The sequence below is a fragment of the Corvus cornix genome, chromosome 8, assembly GCF_000738735.6.
Source record: "Corvus cornix cornix isolate S_Up_H32 chromosome 8, ASM73873v5, whole genome shotgun sequence".
NCBI classification, from domain to species: domain Eukaryota; kingdom Metazoa; phylum Chordata; class Aves; order Passeriformes; family Corvidae; genus Corvus; species Corvus cornix.
In genome coordinates this window covers 27316949-27334937 of record NC_046338.1, presented here as the reverse complement: position 1 = coordinate 27334937, position 17989 = coordinate 27316949, and the positions used below count along the sequence as shown (strand labels likewise).

The window sequence follows — 17989 nt, the reverse complement described above, 5'->3', positions numbered from 1 at the left end:
CTGACAATGTGAAAAGACAACCCTTGAGATGTTCAGTCTGTTTACCACTGCCATGATAACCTTGTTCAGTCCATTTAGAAAGAGAAGTCTCTTCTTGCTCATGCTATGAAAACATTATCACAACGAGACAGCCGCCCACTTCCAAATATTGTTCAGTCCATTTAGGAAGAGGAGTCTCTCTGCCTGCGTGTGAGTCCTTTCCCCCGACTTGCAGCTTTTCCCGCAACTGCTTTCGAGGGTCCACTCTTGAAGTTTTTTGGGGTACAATTTTAAGGTTGAGCCGTTCAGAAACAAAAACAGAGGCCCTTCTCCTTCCCTGGGAGCAAAGGGTCTTCATCATCTTCATCGTTAGGACTATCTCTGGGACCATCTCTAGGGACTGAGGTTTTCTCCTTTCCCATTTGGAGCAAAAGTCCTCATCTGGTTCATCTCTCCCTGTCCAAACTTCTCATGAAATTACAGCTGCATCAGCATCTGCCTATCTCAGTGCAGGTGCTTTTGCTCACGAGTTGAACACTCCACCCCCCATATCTTCATGAAATTACAACGGGTACTCTGATATATCATAGCTTTACAACAGAATTTCAGCTTTAAGCATCTCCTCTTTCTCTTCCCTCAGGTTTTCAGCTCTTCACTGCACTAAAAGGGTTAATCTCACCTAGGCCTTGCAGCTTTGCAGCTGGAATGTTGAACTTTTCTTATCGAAGTGGAGAGGGGGGAGAGCCGAGCTGCTCCGGCTGCCCACGGCAAGGCAGTGGGGGGGGGTTCCATGGCTGGAACAGGTCCATGGCTCCAGGATGGCCGTGGCCCGGCCCGGCCTGGCCCGAGCAGGGCCTGGGCCGGGCCCGCTGGCCCCACACGGGGCCTGCAGCCACCTGTCCCAGCGCCGGAAACGAGAGAGAGCTTGGAGGGGGAGTTTGCCTATTCTTAAATGTGGATAACAGAGGTGATCACAACTTTAAGTGGCTTAGAGAATTGTCCATATTCAAACTGGCCAGCTGATAGGTTCTATCAGTTCCCAGAGGAAACTGTAAGCACCCCTTAGCAAGGACGTCCCTTCTGGGACTATGCTTGCTAACCTATGACACCTAGTTTGTATGCTGTTGACATCTTTAAGACAAACTAAATCACGTTTTCACCCCAGTTCTCTTAAATGTCAGAGGTCCTTGTTCTACACAGGCAATAATTTTAATGAGTTCACTGTTTTTGCTTAAAAATATCTTAAGGAGTATCTGTGACTTACACTGATAGGGAGTAATAATTACAGTATGTAGTGACTGCTCTGTAGCTTTACATGAACACACTGTGAGTGATTTTAACTTTGAGTATTATTCCTATGCTTGGTGAATTAGTGTTAATTTTATTTTTTAATTTTAGGTGTTGAAGGGTGATATTAGACCTGCTATTGAAACACATGAGATGCTGTATCAGGTTATAAAAAAGCATAACTTTCTTCCAGAGGTAAGGTAGTACATTTTTGATTGTGTAAACTGATTCTTACCTCAATTTGAGCAGTCTCAGATGCCCATTTGAAAAACCAGTAGGTATATGTGTTATTAAAATCAAAGGCTCATTTCCACAGCATTCTTACATGATTTGTAGTTCTGCATGTCTGACAGCTGTGTTTGGGATATGAAATATTTTTCCTTCAGTTATGCTGTTATTAACACAACAGCGGGAAGCTGCTGCTATTAACAATTGCTTAGACTTCATATTTCAGTCTTTCAGAACTGACCTCAACTCATTTCAGTGTGCAATAGTAATAGTAGCTGCTTGGTAAACACAATAGTGTTAATGCTAAAGATCACAGTCATCCTTATAAACCTGGGGAAGGAACCTAAAGGCTGAATTGACTGAGAATGTTCTGAGATTTTGTATAATGTCCTCGAAAGTCAGCACACAAACTTACTACAGATGCTGCAAGTCTTTGAGCAAGTCCATTGTGCACAGAAAAGCTTGTTTATCTGCTGAAGTGTGTGTCTTTGATCTGTGATGACCCAGATTATATTTGAAAGCTTCTGACTCCAGGTTTAATTTTGACTTTTCTCTGGTGTAAGCTTATTTCTGTTAGAGAACATTTTAATTAACATCACATTCACCTATTGTGGTTACTGAGAGCAAAGAATGCTAAGCACTGGAATGATTTTTTTTTTTTGAGTCCTTTTAAAATGGTGTGATTTGGCTCTTTATGGGTTTTTTTGGTTGGTTTTTTTTGTGTTTTGTATTTATGAAGGAAACTTTAAAAGGTTAGGTAGTTGTATTTAAGCCAACAGACCATCCCTTAAGCAAAGACTTAAATCTTAGTATGAAATACTAGTGAATATATGACAGAAGTGGCTTTTCCCGGTGCACGGTAACAGTGAATAGATAGACTAGGAAATTTTTAGATATCTGACTTGTAGCCTGTGTTATTAATTTAGAAACAGCTGCTTAACCATCTGTCAGTGTGCAGTGACACTTGACTGCACTGGAGGTGTCAGGTGGTAGGTATGTTTGCAAAAATGGTATTTATCAATGCTAGGCTGGTTATATAGTTAACATAGAATTCAAATAAACCTGTGTTTGGGTTGTATTCCTGCATTTATTTTTGTCTGTTCTCTTTCATCCTCAGGCATTCACAACAGACTTCAGAGTTCACTGGGCTCAGCATCCTCTGAGGCCTGAATTTGCTGAAAGCACCTACTTCTTGTATAAGGTACAGTCACATTCATTCCTCTGACCTTTGAGCACTTTTTCTAGCACCTAGAATTTTGTTGCTGTTTTATTTCAATATAGAATTGAGTAGCATATCTCCAGCTTAACTTATCCAGTGGAGCCTAGTTTAGGATATAAACAAGATGTAGTGGTTATCAAAAATGGTTTGGTTTTCTTTCATAGGCTACAGGAGACCCTTACTACCTAGAAGTAGGAAAAACCCTCATTGAAAACTTGAACAAGTATGCCAGAGTTCCCTGTGGGTTTGCTGCAATGAAGGATGTTCGTACAGGAAGTCATGAAGACAGGTAAAGTTTGCAAAAAGTTTTTTTTAAATATAAAAATACAGAAAAAATCAAATTGCCTTGTTTATGTAATTGAATTAATTGATATTTGAGGAGCTGTCTGTCTTCAGTCTGATAACCAAATCTTAAATTACCTGTTTGTATTGAACTGTAAATGCATTGAAACAGTCTATAAACTGTTTCAGTAGTGTTACAGTGTGCTCCATAAGAATATTTTTAGTTTAATAACTGTTCATTTGTCTCAGAGCAATAGATTAATTACTTTCAAACAAAATATACTTCAAATCTGTAAGTTTGTCAGGAGGTTTATTTGTTTTTTCTGTAATGCTGTTTTGTACTGAATGTGCTGAATCATTTCCCTCCAAACACAGCTTCTTCCAAGTGGAAGGAATGCTAATGGAATTATGTCCAGCAGTAATAGTCATGAAGTCTTCAGAGATGGAGCCATAGGAATATTTATTTTACTGATATTCTAGAAATGAGGAGATCTCCATAAAGCACATCCCCTTTTTCTCCACAGGATGGACTCATTCTTCCTGGCCGAGATGTTTAAATATCTGTACCTGCTGTTTGCTGATAAGGAGGACATGATTTTCGACATCGAAGATTATATCTTCACTACAGAAGCTCATCTATTGCCACTCTGGCTCTCCACTACAAATCAAACCATCTCTAAAAAAAATATAGTATGTAACAGCTCCAGTCTAAATCAGTTTCTGTGGTACACTTCCTTTTTTTGAGGGGAAATGGAAATAAAATCAGGAAAGATAATAGTTTGAGGAAGCACACCAGTTTGAACATGTTGTCTAATAGGCACTGTTTCATCATATTTGCAGTGCCAGTCACAAGAGTAGGAGTAATGACTGGATTCTGCACTGCTGAACCTTGAGAAAAAAGATACGAATTAATAGCAAGATTTAAAAAGAAAATCATTCCCCACTTCTGTATAAATTGGAAGATAACACAGTAGGATATTTCTGTCCCCATCTTTATTTTTTTATTATTTTTTCTAAAACCTATGTTTTTCTTGTTAGTTTTAGCACATGAACAAATTTTGAGAGGTTTTTTGAGACAGCTGTGGTGTTAATTTGACAAGATACAGCTGCAGACAGATTTGGGATGTTTAATCACTTTAGCCCATGCAGTAGGCACCTACTGTGTAAATGTGAGAACACTTAGGGGTTTATAAATTACTTAACCTTCCAAAATAACCTGGAGTAGTACAGCTGTGCCATGAAACATCATAAATCCTCAGATTTTTTGATTTTGTGGTCAGTAAGGTGACATAATTTGTCTGTAAGGCAATAAGAAAAAGGAAGAAGAGAAAGAGAAAATTGTGTCTGAGACTTCAAGGACACAAATTCCCTTATTTGTGCCTATATTTCTAACATTTTCTAAGAGTTTTACAATAATGCCTGCATCAGAGGAAAAGGTTTGTATTGTGTGTCAAGCCATGTATCCTGGAAAAATCACCCTGTTTGATGGACTTTAGCATTAAGCAGTGACAAATTTTTAGTTATTTGATGTTAATGTCAAACACTGGTTATGTTTTAATGAGTCGTGGGTTAGGTGTTAAATGTTCCTTCATGGTGGAGATCCCACACACTCTCTGAAATGTTCTGTCCCTGAGATTTTATCTTTTTTCTTTGAGTTTTGGAAACAGAAGCTGGTTTTTGAACTAAGTAAGAAGATTTTTGAAGGGTCTGAAGGAGCATTTTATGTAATTTTTGTTCCCAATATAAGAATTTGATGGGCAGGGTTCCCACAGCTGGTACTGTGTTAAGTGCTGGCCTAACTTGGGTTGTTCTCTTGAGAACTGCAAATGTTAATGAAAGGCCAGTAGGGAGGATGGAATAAATTGCTCAAATGCAGTTTTTTTTAAGCTCTTCGAGTCGAAGCTGCAAATGGGCATAATCCAAGTATTGAAGATGGTGTCAGGTGGCTGAAGGGCTGTGACGTTGGGTGTTCCTCTGTTATGGAATTTTATCTGAATGAATGGAATGTGTAAATGATTTTTAACATAAATACGGTGCTATTAAAACAAACTGTGAGAGAGATGCTTGGTACTATCAACCCAACATCCTGTTTGTATTTCCTCTCATAAACAGGAAAGGTCATGTCTTAGTAGCAGCCCTTTAGGTCTTGGGTTTTAGGGAGCCTTTAAATACTTGACTTTTCATTAGCCAATATTGCAAACAGGAGGGGTGAGTCTTTTCAGGTAGATAAGTACTACATTAATTTTTATGAGTTATAAAATGAGCTTGCTGGTTAGCTATAACCAGTTATTTGTTAAGCTGAGGACAGGCTAAATGTGGCTCCAAACCACCAGACATGTTCCACATGGTTTCACATGTTACAAACCAGCAATTTGTGCAGATGTTCACTCTGCCATCTTTCCTAAAAATAGAAATTGTTTGAATTACATAGAGATTCATCCTTGCTTGTCCAGACTTGCAAGTCTGTTTGGCTCCTGAGGAGGAAAATCTTCTGTTCACTTGAAAAAATGTGACATTTTCAGTAAGAATGACCTAAAGCCTTCAGCTGGTCGCTTTCTGTAAAGCCAGTATCAGGTGAAACCAGAACTACTCCCTTTACTTGTCCAGCACATAAAATACAGGGCACAGGCTTTGTTGTGAGCAGGCTTGAGAAGTAGTCTGCCAGCAGAGGATTAGCTGTTTCTGCAAAAAAAAGAATCTAGAAACGGTATATAAATTTAGTAAATTACAAATTAGAATGTGTGTTGTATTTGTCTGTCCAAGGGCTTGAAGTGCACTTGCTTGCACCCTATTGCACTTGGCTGCTGCATGTCCCCAGTACACAGATTAATCAAGGTAGGCTTATCTGTTGATGTTCTCTATGTAAAAATAAAACCTGCATTTTTTTACTCTGTATCTGTCATTTTAGAGCACAGAGTACACAGAGCTAGACGACAGCAACTTTGACTGGACCTGTCCAAACACCCAGATCCTCTTCCCAAATGACCCCATGTTTGCCCAAAGCATTCGTGAGCCTCTGAAGAACGTGGTGGATAAGAGCTGTCCCCGGGGCATTTCCAGAGCGTAAGATGGATACTTCCTCTCTTTTTGTTAGCGCAGGACTGAGTGGAACAGGGTCTGCTCTGTGTGAGGTGTGCTGGAGCTGCCAGTCCTTTTGGGATGGATAGCCAAAGGGATGATTCCTGGTCACAGGAGAAATCACTTCGGTTTTCTCTGGCATCCTCAGCAAGACTTAGTTTGTTTCCAGCTGGAATTAGCAGGTCTTTCAAAGCAGAAGGAGCTGAATGTGCCACATGCCTCGGCGGCAGCTCTCACTTGGAATATCACAGGAAGTGTGTCTCTCTGATTTGTAAAATTAATTTCTGCAGTCTCCTGAACAATTCTGAAAGTCTTCTTTGTAGTAAGGAAATTACGCTGCCACACATAACTGCACGTGTTTTGAGGAATTTGGGGCAGTGTTAAGGCTGAGGAAGTTTGTCCTCCTGATCGCCTCTTCTATACTTGTATTTCATGAATAAAACTGAATTCCAGCTGTATGGGGAAGACTGGGTTTGGTCAGTCTTGCAATAATGCAGACTATTTACAAATGAGAGAGAACATGGCAGTTTTGTTATCGATACTGGGGGGAGGTTTTGCACTGTAAAATTATTGATAATAGAGACAACTTTAAAAAAAGGTAACTTGATTGAGAAGTTGCATTCCACTGAAGCATGCACTCAGTGTGCCAAGAATTCCAGTACTTGTGATGGCAGGGATAACACTAGAGCTCTGTTTCAAGGACAGTCTGGTTTTTAAAGCTTTGATCTCTGATATCTTTTGGCAGAGAAGAGAGTTTGGGAAGTGGACCAAAACCACCGTTGAGAGCCAGAGATTTCATGGCCAGTAATCCTGAGCACTTGGAGATCCTGAAGAAGATGGGAGTCAGTTTGATCCATCTGAAAGATGGACGAGTACAATTAGTACAGCACGCAGTGCAAGTAAGACCTGGCAGGATTTTAGTTTTTAGAGCTCTCAGCAAAGTCATCCTAGCAATGATATTTGACACCTGGAGCTTCAGGAGGGACAGCCACCCTGTGGAAGAAGGCACATGAGCTGGATATGTAGCTATATTTAGCAGGCTGATGCTTTTTAATATTTTGCATCAGCAACACTTTTAACTAATCTTCCACTAATTTAGGTAGAGGCTGCTCATGTTGAAGTGATGTAGCCAGCAGCATCTTGGCTGAAAACACTGCTTTCAGCATGAGATACTTTAATTTCTTTATGAGGTCTATATATTTGCATATTTTCAGTCTCCTCGGTGGTGCATGCAGGTGCTAAACCTTTGTGAAATGATGAATGAGTGGAAGTGAGCATCCATCCTGTGTGTTAAAGGCTTTGTAGCAATGGTCCAAGCAAACACAACTTCTTTTCCCCCAAGTTCCTCAAACATTTAAGATAAAATTGTTGATTCTTTTCTCTGCAGGCAGCAAGTTCCCTGGATGCTGAGGATGGCTTACGGTTCATGCAGGAAATGATTGAACTCTCCAGCCAGCAGCAGAAAGAGCAGCAGCTCCCTCCTCGTGCTGTCCAGATTGTTTCCCATCCCTTCTTTGGCAGGGTGGTCTTGACTGCTGGGCCAGCACAGTTTGGGATGGACTTATCCAAACACAAAGCAGGGGTATGTGAGATGTGGTGCGATCCATTCCTTTCCCTGTTGCACAAGCCTCAGCTTTACAGTATTGCTGCTGTTTGAGGGCATCCAGGTGATCGATTAATTACAGTGCTTAAATTGACAGGCCCCAGTGGCGACAATGACAGCAGTGACAGTTGTGGGGATGAGTGGCTTATCTGTCTGTGCCCTGCTCCTGAGCCATCAGCCATGGTTTAGGATTTAACACACATGCACAGCATGAGTTGGGAAGCAAGGATATCCAGTCTGCAGTGCACAGCTAAGGAGACAGTGATTTAGGGAAGTTTTCCTTCCATGTCAGCCAGGAGCTACCAGAGAAGCCTTTTTAGAGTTAAGAGTAAGTTGTTCTTATGAAAGCTTTTCTAGAAGGCTCTGTGTAGATGGAAGAGGGCAGTACCACAGAGGCAGTGGTCCCTATGGGAAGCAGGAGGAAAATCCAAGTTGCAACCCCAAAGAGGAGTTCCAGACTAGCAGTTCACAGGAGAAAAATTTCCAGAGACAACGCTTCCCAGGTGTAGACAAACCACACCGATTATGAGAATTAGGTTTTCACTCAGTCACTCTTTGCTTCTAGAGCTTCAGTTTCAGGCCACAGATTGTCTGCACTGACACAAGACAACACTAAATGCGTTCGAGTGACTGAAGGAACAAAAATACTTGGGAATCTTTCACAAGCATGACTGTAGTGCTCTAATTATCTTTAGTTTTGTTTTTTCCAAACAGACAAGAGGATTCGTTGCAACCATTAAGCCATATAATGGATGCTCAGAGATCACTAATCCTGAGGCAGTGAAAGAGAAAATTGCTTTGATGCAAAGAGGCCAGTGCATGTTTGCTGAAAAGGCACGAAACATTCAGAAAGCTGGAGCAATAGGAGGCATTGTCATTGGTAAATACAATTCCAAGTTCTTAATTTGTGTAAATGTAACCTGATTTTACAGATTTGAAGATACAGGAAAGCTGACAAGCTCTAAGCTGAGAAGCACAGCAGTTGTGCTTTCAGAAGCTGAAGAGATGTTTGGGGTTTGTCTGGTTCTGTGCAGACACAGATTGGGATGGGCGATTGTCAGTGTTTTTGCAAATTAAAAGTTGCTACTTTAAGGATGGCGGGGTGCTGTCAGTACTAACTGCTGAGGAAGAATGGGGATACAAATGAAAAGTGTTGAGGAAAACACACCAAGTTGGGGTTTGCTCTGAAGTGACTGGGCAGGGGAGGCCACTCTAAATGCAGGCGATCTAACGGGAAGTTTGCCCTTCCTCTGGTGTGCTCTGCCTAGATGACAATGAGGGCAGCAGCAGTGACACAGCCCCTCTCTTCCAAATGGCCGGGGATGGCAAGAACACAGATGACATCACCATTCCCATGCTCTTCCTCTTCAACAAGGAAGGGAACATCATCCTGGATGCCATCCGGGAGTATGAGGCTGTGGAGGTGCTTCTTTCTGATAAAGCAAAAGACAGAGGTAAGGTTAGACGTGATTTATTAAAAATCCAGCTCTCGTCTGTGCTGTGGCACAATGGAAAATGGTCAGGAATGATTTGCACTGCTGCCCAGAGGTGCCATGGTTTTCTGTTTCACACTGGAGTTAGTTTTTTATTAAGAAAGCCATTATCTAAGAGATACCATTATCTACTCCCCCCACAAGGTGACATCCAGAAATGCTGTTCCTAAGTTAAATGTCACTTTGGCTAATGAGAAAATCCAGCCTTTAGGATTCCTTTTGAATCCTTTTTGTTATCAGCTCCTTTGAAGTAGCGTAAGGAACAGTGTGTTTCCAGTGCCCTACATTGTGAACGCCTCTCCCTCACCAAGCTCCCCAGTGACATTCCTGGGACACACAAGGAGACAGACAAGTGCTAGAACTATTTTGTCTATCTAAGGAGAAGTGGTTATCATGAGAAATAAGGCTGCCGACCTCAGATGTTTTGTGGGTGTTCTTGTATAATGCAAGAAAATTGCAAGCTAATACATTCCCAGTTGAAATGCTGAATGTGGCAGAAAATTCCAGATTTTCCTCTTGTAAGCTTCCCCTGTAGCACTGCTGTGTCCAAGCAGAATAGGTAAGAACAAGTATCTCTAGAAAATCAGCCTATTTGCAAAGGGGATATGCCAAAATCTCATCTTGTTTCTTCCTACTTACAAATCCCTCCTGTTTATAACTGTGCTTAAGTGCTCTGACAAAATGCTAAATACAAGATAGCTCTGCCTTTGAGAGTTTGTAATCCATATCTGCTTCTTCCCCCTCCTCGTGCTTCCGTTTGGAATCCCAGCAACAATCTTTAAAGGTAAAATGATTCCAAACTACATTATTGATAGCAGTAAGTATCCCATGTCAACAGTGGCATGTGCAGTTAAATTCCCTAGAAATTCTGAAATATCAGTGTCCTGCTTATAGCCATAAATATCAAACCCAGAGAAATCTGCATGACTAAATTGGGCAGCTGTTGGGAGCTAAGCTGGGACGTGGGAGACATGTGTTACTTGCTTTGAATGGGGAGGCTCTGGCTTTGGCTCTCTCAAATGCACAGTTCAGTAAACTTAGGAAACTCTGTCCAATTTTGACTTGCTCTGATGTGGGATCCTGGTGGATCTGGGAGTGCTTTAAAATCCAGCATTAAAGTTCAGTGCACGCAGTGGCTATTTGCTTAAGGCTGAAGAAGGGTAACTGGCACTGACCCACAAGTCACTCCTGAAGTTTGAGGAACCAAAACGGGCCCCACTTCATTGTTTGCCCTCATTTAAAATGTGTTTAAAAGTCTTCCCTCCTATCCCTCTGTAAAATATATTCCTTAGTACCATTAAATTTTCATATCACTGGTAAGTCTGCACTTCCTTGAAGAAATAAGGCCAAGGGAAGTGACCTTGATTTTTGGAATACATAATAAAATGCTGCATTCCTGTGGTTGTTTTAGTTTTTATTTTCTTTTTTCCTTCCCTCTCAAAGACTTGGAAATGGAGAATATGGACCAGAAATCATCTGAAAATGATTCACACAAACCAAATTCCAAGGAAGCTCCTTCAGAATCTCAGGATGCTGGAGCAGTCAGTGAGGAGCCTGATGGAGGAGGAGAGAGCTCTGCTGTTGGTGACCCTGATCCTTTGTCTCCTGCCAGCGCAGACAGTGCCAGTGTTTCCAGGGCTGATGAGGATCCCCACAGCCCTGGACCTGCAGAGGCCAGTGCTCCGGAGCCAGCATGTACACCAGAGGACAGCCAGCCTCAGGAACAAAACACCCAGACAGAGTCCAATTCCAAAGCTCACTGGGATAGTAAAGTCCAGCCTATGGAATCCATATTAGCAGACTGGAATGAAGATATAGAAGCATTTGAAATGATGGAAAAGGATGAGCTATGACTTGTAATAATAACTTATTTGTTAATAAACAAATGGAGACCTCTTTGGGTAGAAGTGAGGCCCTGATATCTGAGAAAACATATTCAGTATTGGGATGAGCAACCAGGTGTCACCTGGAAAACACCTTAGAATTCCAGCACATGCTCTTTGTATGTTTTAATTTTTCTTGTTTAAAAATGGGAACGTGCAATCAAAGCATTTGTGTGGCCCTGTGGCTGGTGCTGTGCCCCCAGGTAGGGACGAGCCTGAATCGTGCCTTCCAGGCTCCAGGGGGATGCCTGGGGCTCTGGGAAGCAGTTGAGCAGGGTGGGGTGACAGACCACGGAATGGTTCTTGGTGGGGCACCCACCCCTCCCCAGCTGAAAGCCTTCCTTACAGCAGCAGGGGAATTGTTTCCAGGTGCTTGCACAACTGGAAGCAGTCTGGTTTTGTCTGACATATCACAGTGCAGCTCATCACTCCTGGCACCCCTTACCACGAGGAACCACATGGGGACCTGGGAGTTACCCTCCTGCTCCGCTTCCAGCTGGAGGAATTGTACAAACCAAAGGCAAGCTGTGACAGGTCCTGTCAGGAAGGCTGGGCCAGCCGTGGGGCCACCAGGAAAAGGTGTGGGAATGTCCTGCTGGAGGCTGAGGGGAAGCAGACAAGGCAGGTGTTGAGTCCCAGGTGTTTCCCTCGGCCTCTCAGGTGGAAAAACTCCAATCTGCCCCAAGATATGAAAGTCTCTGAAAGGACACGGATCCATCAGCTGTAACAAAACCTTTTTTCTGCAAGTTTGACTTCCAACAGCTTGACTCCATTGTTCTTTTTATATGCAACTTGTGTATGTGGTGTTTCAGGCAGGGAGGGCAGTGCCTGTTGGGTCGATTGAATGTTCAGAGTCCAGGGGTGTTATTCCAGGCTCTGGAGTTTGTTACAGGTGAGTCCTAATTTTTTATCCCCATTACATTCAAGTAAAAATGGGGAAGTTTAAACAACAGAGGCATTTTGACTGTGTCCAGAGAAACTGCCAAAAACTAATTAACTTGGTTTATATAAACTGCTTTTAGTGAATTGTGGTTCAAAAAATTGTTTTATATTAAAGACTAATTGAACACTGCCTATATGCTGCACCAGGCTAAAAATGAAGGTTTATATTCATCATTGCAATGGAGTAAATAAACAGGAAGCCCCACTCTGGACTGCACCTTTGATTTAGCTGGTGAAATTACATGTGCTGAATATGCAACTGTTAAGTAGTACAGCCATACTCTGTATTTATACTCTGTACAGTGAGCAGAGCAATCCCAGGCAATGTTGGATCCATGTACTCGGCCACACTTGCTTTCAAAAGTCTCAGAATGCACAGGCACCTTTTGAGACCATGGCAGTCCATCCAAACACCATCCAGAACTTTAAGTCACCAGGGTAGGAAGGAGTTTGAGGAGGAATAGTGAATAAGTGTCCTTTGAAAGAAATTAGCTTTTAAATGGAGTTGTCATTCCTTTGCACAAATAACTGTCTGGAGGTTTGGACTTGAAGCAGCTGGGGGGTTTCATTTGGGAATGTTTTTATTTATGGGTTTTGTTACATGAGTTTCTTCATAGAAAGCATTTGACCGTGGGAGCCTTGTAAGTGTCCCTGGAGCCCTAGGAGCACCAGGACATGGCCAAGTGCAGGATCAAACCATCAGGTACAGATCAAACATTTTCACTCAGAGAATTCCGTTGATCTGTCAGTGCTCAGTGCCACAAAAGGAGTATCTTTGTTCCCATGCTCTTTGACATGGACATCATCTTCCTTCTTGGTAGCTCTTTTGGTGGAAATAGAGTTATTTTTATATCCTAGAGGCTTCTGGTCATTACTCTCTCAATATAGCAGCTAAGGGTTTTCTTTTTTTTACTTGCAGATTTAGGTGTAGACATCAAATTTTATTAAAAGGTTAACTTTCTCTGCCATCACCAGCTCATTTTTAGTAACTGCTTTCTCTACACCTGTTAGTAGAGGAGCAGGCATTACCTTTTCAGGGATTTCCAGGGATCCCAGAACTCCATATGGATTTAGGGCAGCATTTTGGTGGTGGCCTACCTCAGATAATTGTTGCCTCCTTCCTTCTGGGGTGGTTTTTGTTTCATTTAGTTCTCCTTCACCTTTGAAACCATCACAAGAGCCATAGCTTTGTTTACAGAACTGAATCAGGCAAGGCTGACCTTTTGGGAAAGAGGATTAAATTGGGGGGACAGTTTTATTCAGGTTATTTTCACTCTATTTCCTTATGAGGACATAGGCTTTAGTTTAACCTGTTCATATCATTCTGGAAAGAATTCAGTTTTCTGTTACTGTCATCTTAAAAAGCAGAAAGAATGTATTCATCGAAAAGAAAAACCCTTTTGGAAAGGTTTTTCTTCCCAAATGTTTCTAAGTCTGCTCCCTGCATATGGAATATTGCTTGTAGATCATTAATCAGGAATCACCCTTTGTGTATAGCATTGTACATTTCCTTGTATGGTATTGAACACTGAAGAATTCAGGAATCACAGCTGCAACTAGCACTTATTCCATGCCATATAATTCAGCCAATTAATTTCTCATTTGATCTTAGAGGAATCTTCTTAATTGTTTACATTTATTGTTTCTTAATGAAGTTTGAGAATGAGCCCAGCTCTGGTTCTCCTCCTCCTGCCAGTGTCCCTGAGTAGGCACCAATGAGTGTGTGTTGAGAGGTGAAAAACAGGACATCTTATGCAACAGGCATCAGTCAGAACATAGAAAACAAACCATTCTGTGAATGAAAATTGTATGTTCAGATTTTATAAGATTTTTGGTTTGTTGCTTTTTTTTTTTTTTTTTTAGCCAGACCAATTTACAGCCGTATATTTTCTTATGGAAGATGTCAAATACCAGGTGCTGTAACACTGTTGTTGGGTTTTACTCGCTGGTGATAAGTGTACACAATATTTCTAGGGGCAACTATGTACTGTGATGTAAAAGTCTGGGCTAAAATGTACATAATCCGTGTACAGAATTGTGTACTTGATTATAACTGCTGATTGTAAAGATTTAATAAAATGTAAATATTCTGGTCAAGCTGTGCTGAACTGATGCTCATTTCTGCATTGCTCTTGGCTGTCATTTTCAGCAAGGCAGTCACCAATCCTTCACTGGCAGCTTTGGTGAGGGGATGGAGCAGATTCACAGCTGCCACCCTGGAAAAGCCTGGAATTTTTACCGGGAGATTGGCTGAACCCAGAGGTATTGTAATAACCAAAACACCACCTTTTCAGTCTAGAATTGAAACTGGACAGGCTCTCAGCAACCAGATCTCATTGGACTATTTCAACCTCTCTTCTCTATGACTCAGACGTTACTATTTTATTATTAACATTTATTTTTAAAATCCAGAATCCAGACCTGTGGTGCTGTATTTCCCCACTCCTTTTCTTACTAAATTGTCTGCCTTTTCCACATTGTCCCCCCTTCCCTGCCCCTAGTCCTGGCTGCTCCCTCTGGTTCTCCCTATTGGTTCCAGTACCCCAACTCTGCCCATGTACCGTCCCTGCAATCTGAGAAAACCCCTGGCTCCCTGCCCACGTGGTCTCTCTGGGGACCGGCTGGTCATCATGTGAATAAAAGTTCCTCTGTGGTCGCCATGCAGGGACCCTTCTGCCTCCTTTACCATCACCGTGTTGCGGAGCCCAGCTGGCCGGAGCAGGAGCGCGGGGCCGCCCCAAAGGGCTACGGGAAGTGGGACAGCTGCTCTCCCCAAGCAGCCCCGCTGCGCGCTCTGGGAAGCTTGCAGCTTGCTGAACCAACGCAGGAAACCAAGCACCGCAACACAGACCCTCAAAAGTTCATTTTGACTGCTGAACCTGTTTAATTTAGAATGAAAAAGCCAGGTCTCACTTGGGCCTGATGAGGTGAGTCTTGGAGGGGCATATCCCTTATCCTTCCTCTGTTACGAGCTCTCCTCCACCACCTCTATTCCTATCAGTTTTTCCTCTATGGAAGTTAGGATTAGGAAAATTAAGATGCAGGAGCCCTAAATTCAAGTCCTTGTTCAAGTGCGGAGCAGTGTTTATGAAGTAGAAACCCTTGTCAGCCTTGCTAAGGAAGTGCTAAATTTCTTCAGCCTACTCTTCCTTATGTTCTGGGAACATCAGGACTTAGGGACTGGAGTATTTTGGAGCAAAGGCCCTTTCTGCCTCCTTCGAGGCAGAACACTCTGCAAGTGTCCTGCACCTAGTTCAGGGGTCATCAGAGGTGCTGCCTGTACGGGCAGAGGGATGTGATTGCTTCAAAGGCAAAGACAAAACAGAATTGACAGCCAGGGTGGGCCCTGCCCCTCCATGTATTTCTTTTATAACAAGAAATCAGGACAATTGAGGTGTTTATTTCTGGGTCTGAACAGGTTCCTGACACTCCCACTCCCCTGGGATGCTCCTTGCATGGATGGATGCCTGAAGGACAAGGGAGGCATGGTGGCACCAGGTCCTCACCCCTCCTATTAAAACCATTTATTAACTTACGCCAGTGGTTGTATTGAGGGCCTGTTACTCATTTGTCACATTTCCATTTTCCATGCAGGTCACCCGAAGGACTTGAGCTGCTCTGACCAAAATTCAGCCTCAGCTGCTGCTCATGCCATCAGTCACATCGGCCCAAAGCTGCTGTGGCAGGAGTTCCATTTTCTCCCAAAGCACTCCATGAATAGATGACGTTAATAAACGTTTCCAGCTGGAATGGAGCCTATAAAACACTGTTTACCTGGGGAAGTTCACCCAGGCTGTTAATCCCCAGCACGGGCAAATTCATCTTTCCTAATCCTTTGGTAGAGAGTGCAGTGTGATGCCAGGGCACCAGGGCTGGGACCCCTGCAGAGGCATTTTAGCCAAAATTGTTCCACAAAGCCTGTGTGGTACTCACTGGTACCCAGAGGTACCAGTTTTTGGGGAGCAGTGGGGCCACCCTGGGATGTCTCAGATGCCCCACTGGCTGCCACTCCAAGACAGACCTGAAGGCAGCAGTGCAGGGCAGAGAATGAGAAGCAATCCAGAAAACCAGATTCATCCTTAAAAAACCCAACCCAAACCGTACCCCAGCGTTTCTCTGCCCTTCACCCGGGGCTGCCACTGGTCGGGAACACTGGGCTGGGAAGGAGCCCGCAGATTTTGGGCACAGGCCTTGGCCCAGGGGATGCTCAGGGGTTCAGGAAAGGACACGGAGCAGCAACGTGGGTGAGAAAAAGGATGAGCTGAATTTGATGCATTTCAGGATTTCCGTATGGACCTCTTCTCCTGGCAGGCAGGCTGATGGTTTGAGGTGTGCTTGAGGCTCCCCTCCGCAGCAAAAAGCCATTTCCTCATCATCCTCTGGCCCAATGCTCCTTGTGATTGAAGAAAATGAGCAAAGAACGCTTAGAAGGCCTAAAGGGGGAAAAATCCAGGCAAAAGATGCACAGGTGAGGACAGAAAAGGCATCTCCGCCCGTGCTGGCTCTCCGGCGCTTTTATGTAACAGAGCACGTGGCTCTGCACGTTCCTTGTGGGGCTGGACACGGGTTCTCTGAGTGCCAGGCTGGAGCATCTCCCTCAAATGATGTCAATCTTCACTGCACTGGCATTACAGCATCATAAAAAATTACAGAGCTGCTATTTTGGGTAGCAGCTCACTCCGAGTCAGTGAATAAATGCAGCTCCATATGACTCACTCCAGGGGATTATTAATAGACACAAAAGCAGAATGCCAAAACCCCGGGAATATGCTCCATTCCCACACGCTTTCTAGCTTCTCGCAGCAACTGCTTCTTTAGAACTTTTTGTCTCAAATTTTAATTTTTTTAATATACATATATATATATTTAAAGAATTAAATATATGAATTTTCCATTGAACTCACACCTCGAAGGCTTTAGGGGGGATGTTCGGCAAGGATGAAGGATGGTTGCTACCAGGCTCCATCTGGGATGGCAGAGCAGCAGGGACAAGAAAGGGAGTCATTCCAAGAGGGAAGAATCATAGGCTGCTCTTTTTGCTGCCATGGGTGTCTGTGAGGCTGGTGTTTGAGTTGGTTTTTATGAAGGAGGTTCACAGTCCCACATGTGTTGATGATGAAGATGATGATCCTGAAGAGGATGATGATGGTGACTCTCCCATCTTCAGACTCAAAGTGAGCATTTCCCTGGATGTCATGGCTAGATGTGTGCGGCTAAACTGAAAGAAAATAATATGGTTTTTTTTTTTGAAAAGCAAAGACATGAACATCTTTGAGTTCTACCAACTTTCACATCTTGCAGTCCCCTTAGCTGGGGCTGCTTTCCCTTTGCCACAACAGCACAGTAACAATAACAGGAATTTCACTCAGTGCTTACCCAACGTTTTGGATGTCAGATCCCTGCAACAACAAAGCAAATAAGGTGCCTCTCCAAAGCCATCCCTGCATTTCCTATCTCCTCTTCCCCAAACACCTAGAGAGTTAAATTAAACAGAGAGGGATTTCAGCCTGAAAAAGGAGAGTTGCCCAGCAGTACCAGGACCCAAAGCAGTGTTCAACTCTCCCAAAAGCATCTTCCATGAAGCCACATTGGCAGGAAGTGCCATAAATCTGTGCTTTCTCAGTGAACACCCTAAAAATTGCCTGTACCACACAGTGACCTTGGCTGAGGTCAAAGCTTTTGATTTTCCAGAGTGCAAGTGCCGTTACTTCCCCCCGGGCTGGAGCTGCCCCAGATAGGTAAAAGCTTCTTTGGCACAGGGGATGTTGCTCAGATTCCCCAACACCCCACAAAGGATCTGAGTCAGGGCACTGGTTTTATAGTCATGGAATCCCAGAATGGTTTGGTTGGGAAGGGACCTTAAAAATCATCTTGTTCCACCCCTCCTGCCTTGGACAGGGACACCTTCCACTATCCCAAGTTGCTCCAAGCCCTGTCCAGCCTGGCCTTGGACACTTCCAGGGATCCAGGGGCAGCCACAGCTTCTCTGGGCACC

General features: G+C 43.2%; 1 protein-coding gene and 1 long non-coding RNA gene across 5 annotated transcripts in view; one reads left to right on the top strand and one right to left on the bottom strand.

Annotated features, from left to right (window-relative positions):
* Positions 1 to 14091, top strand: part of EDEM3 (ER degradation enhancing alpha-mannosidase like protein 3) — a 27047-nt gene extending 12956 nt beyond the window's left edge. For 2 of the 4 annotated variants that reach the window (XM_039556195.1, XM_039556199.1), the window contains 11 exons: positions 1378 to 1461; positions 2612 to 2695; positions 2878 to 3002; positions 3520 to 3685; positions 5904 to 6058; positions 6819 to 6972; positions 7461 to 7655; positions 8391 to 8556; positions 8945 to 9130; positions 9939 to 9986; positions 10613 to 14091. In XM_039556195.1, the coding sequence (XP_039412129.1) occupies positions 1378 to 1461; positions 2612 to 2695; positions 2878 to 3002; positions 3520 to 3685; positions 5904 to 6058; positions 6819 to 6972; positions 7461 to 7655; positions 8391 to 8556; positions 8945 to 9130; positions 9939 to 9986; positions 10613 to 11022 (1773 nt within the window). In that variant the 3' untranslated portion in view covers positions 11023 to 14091. The remainder of the gene's footprint in view (positions 1 to 1377; positions 1462 to 2611; positions 2696 to 2877; positions 3003 to 3519; positions 3686 to 5903; positions 6059 to 6818; positions 6973 to 7460; positions 7656 to 8390; positions 8557 to 8944; positions 9131 to 9938; positions 9987 to 10612) is intronic. The other 2 variants (XM_039556196.1, XM_039556197.1) reach the window with 2 other exon arrangements.
* LOC120410392 lies at positions 13838 to 17888 on the bottom strand. Its single transcript, XR_005602508.1, has 2 exons — positions 17371 to 17888; positions 13838 to 17212 (listed from the first exon to the last, which is right to left on the bottom strand). It is a non-coding gene; the product is annotated as an uncharacterized LOC120410392 (long non-coding RNA).
* Between the last annotated feature and the right edge of the window lie 101 nt (positions 17889 to 17989).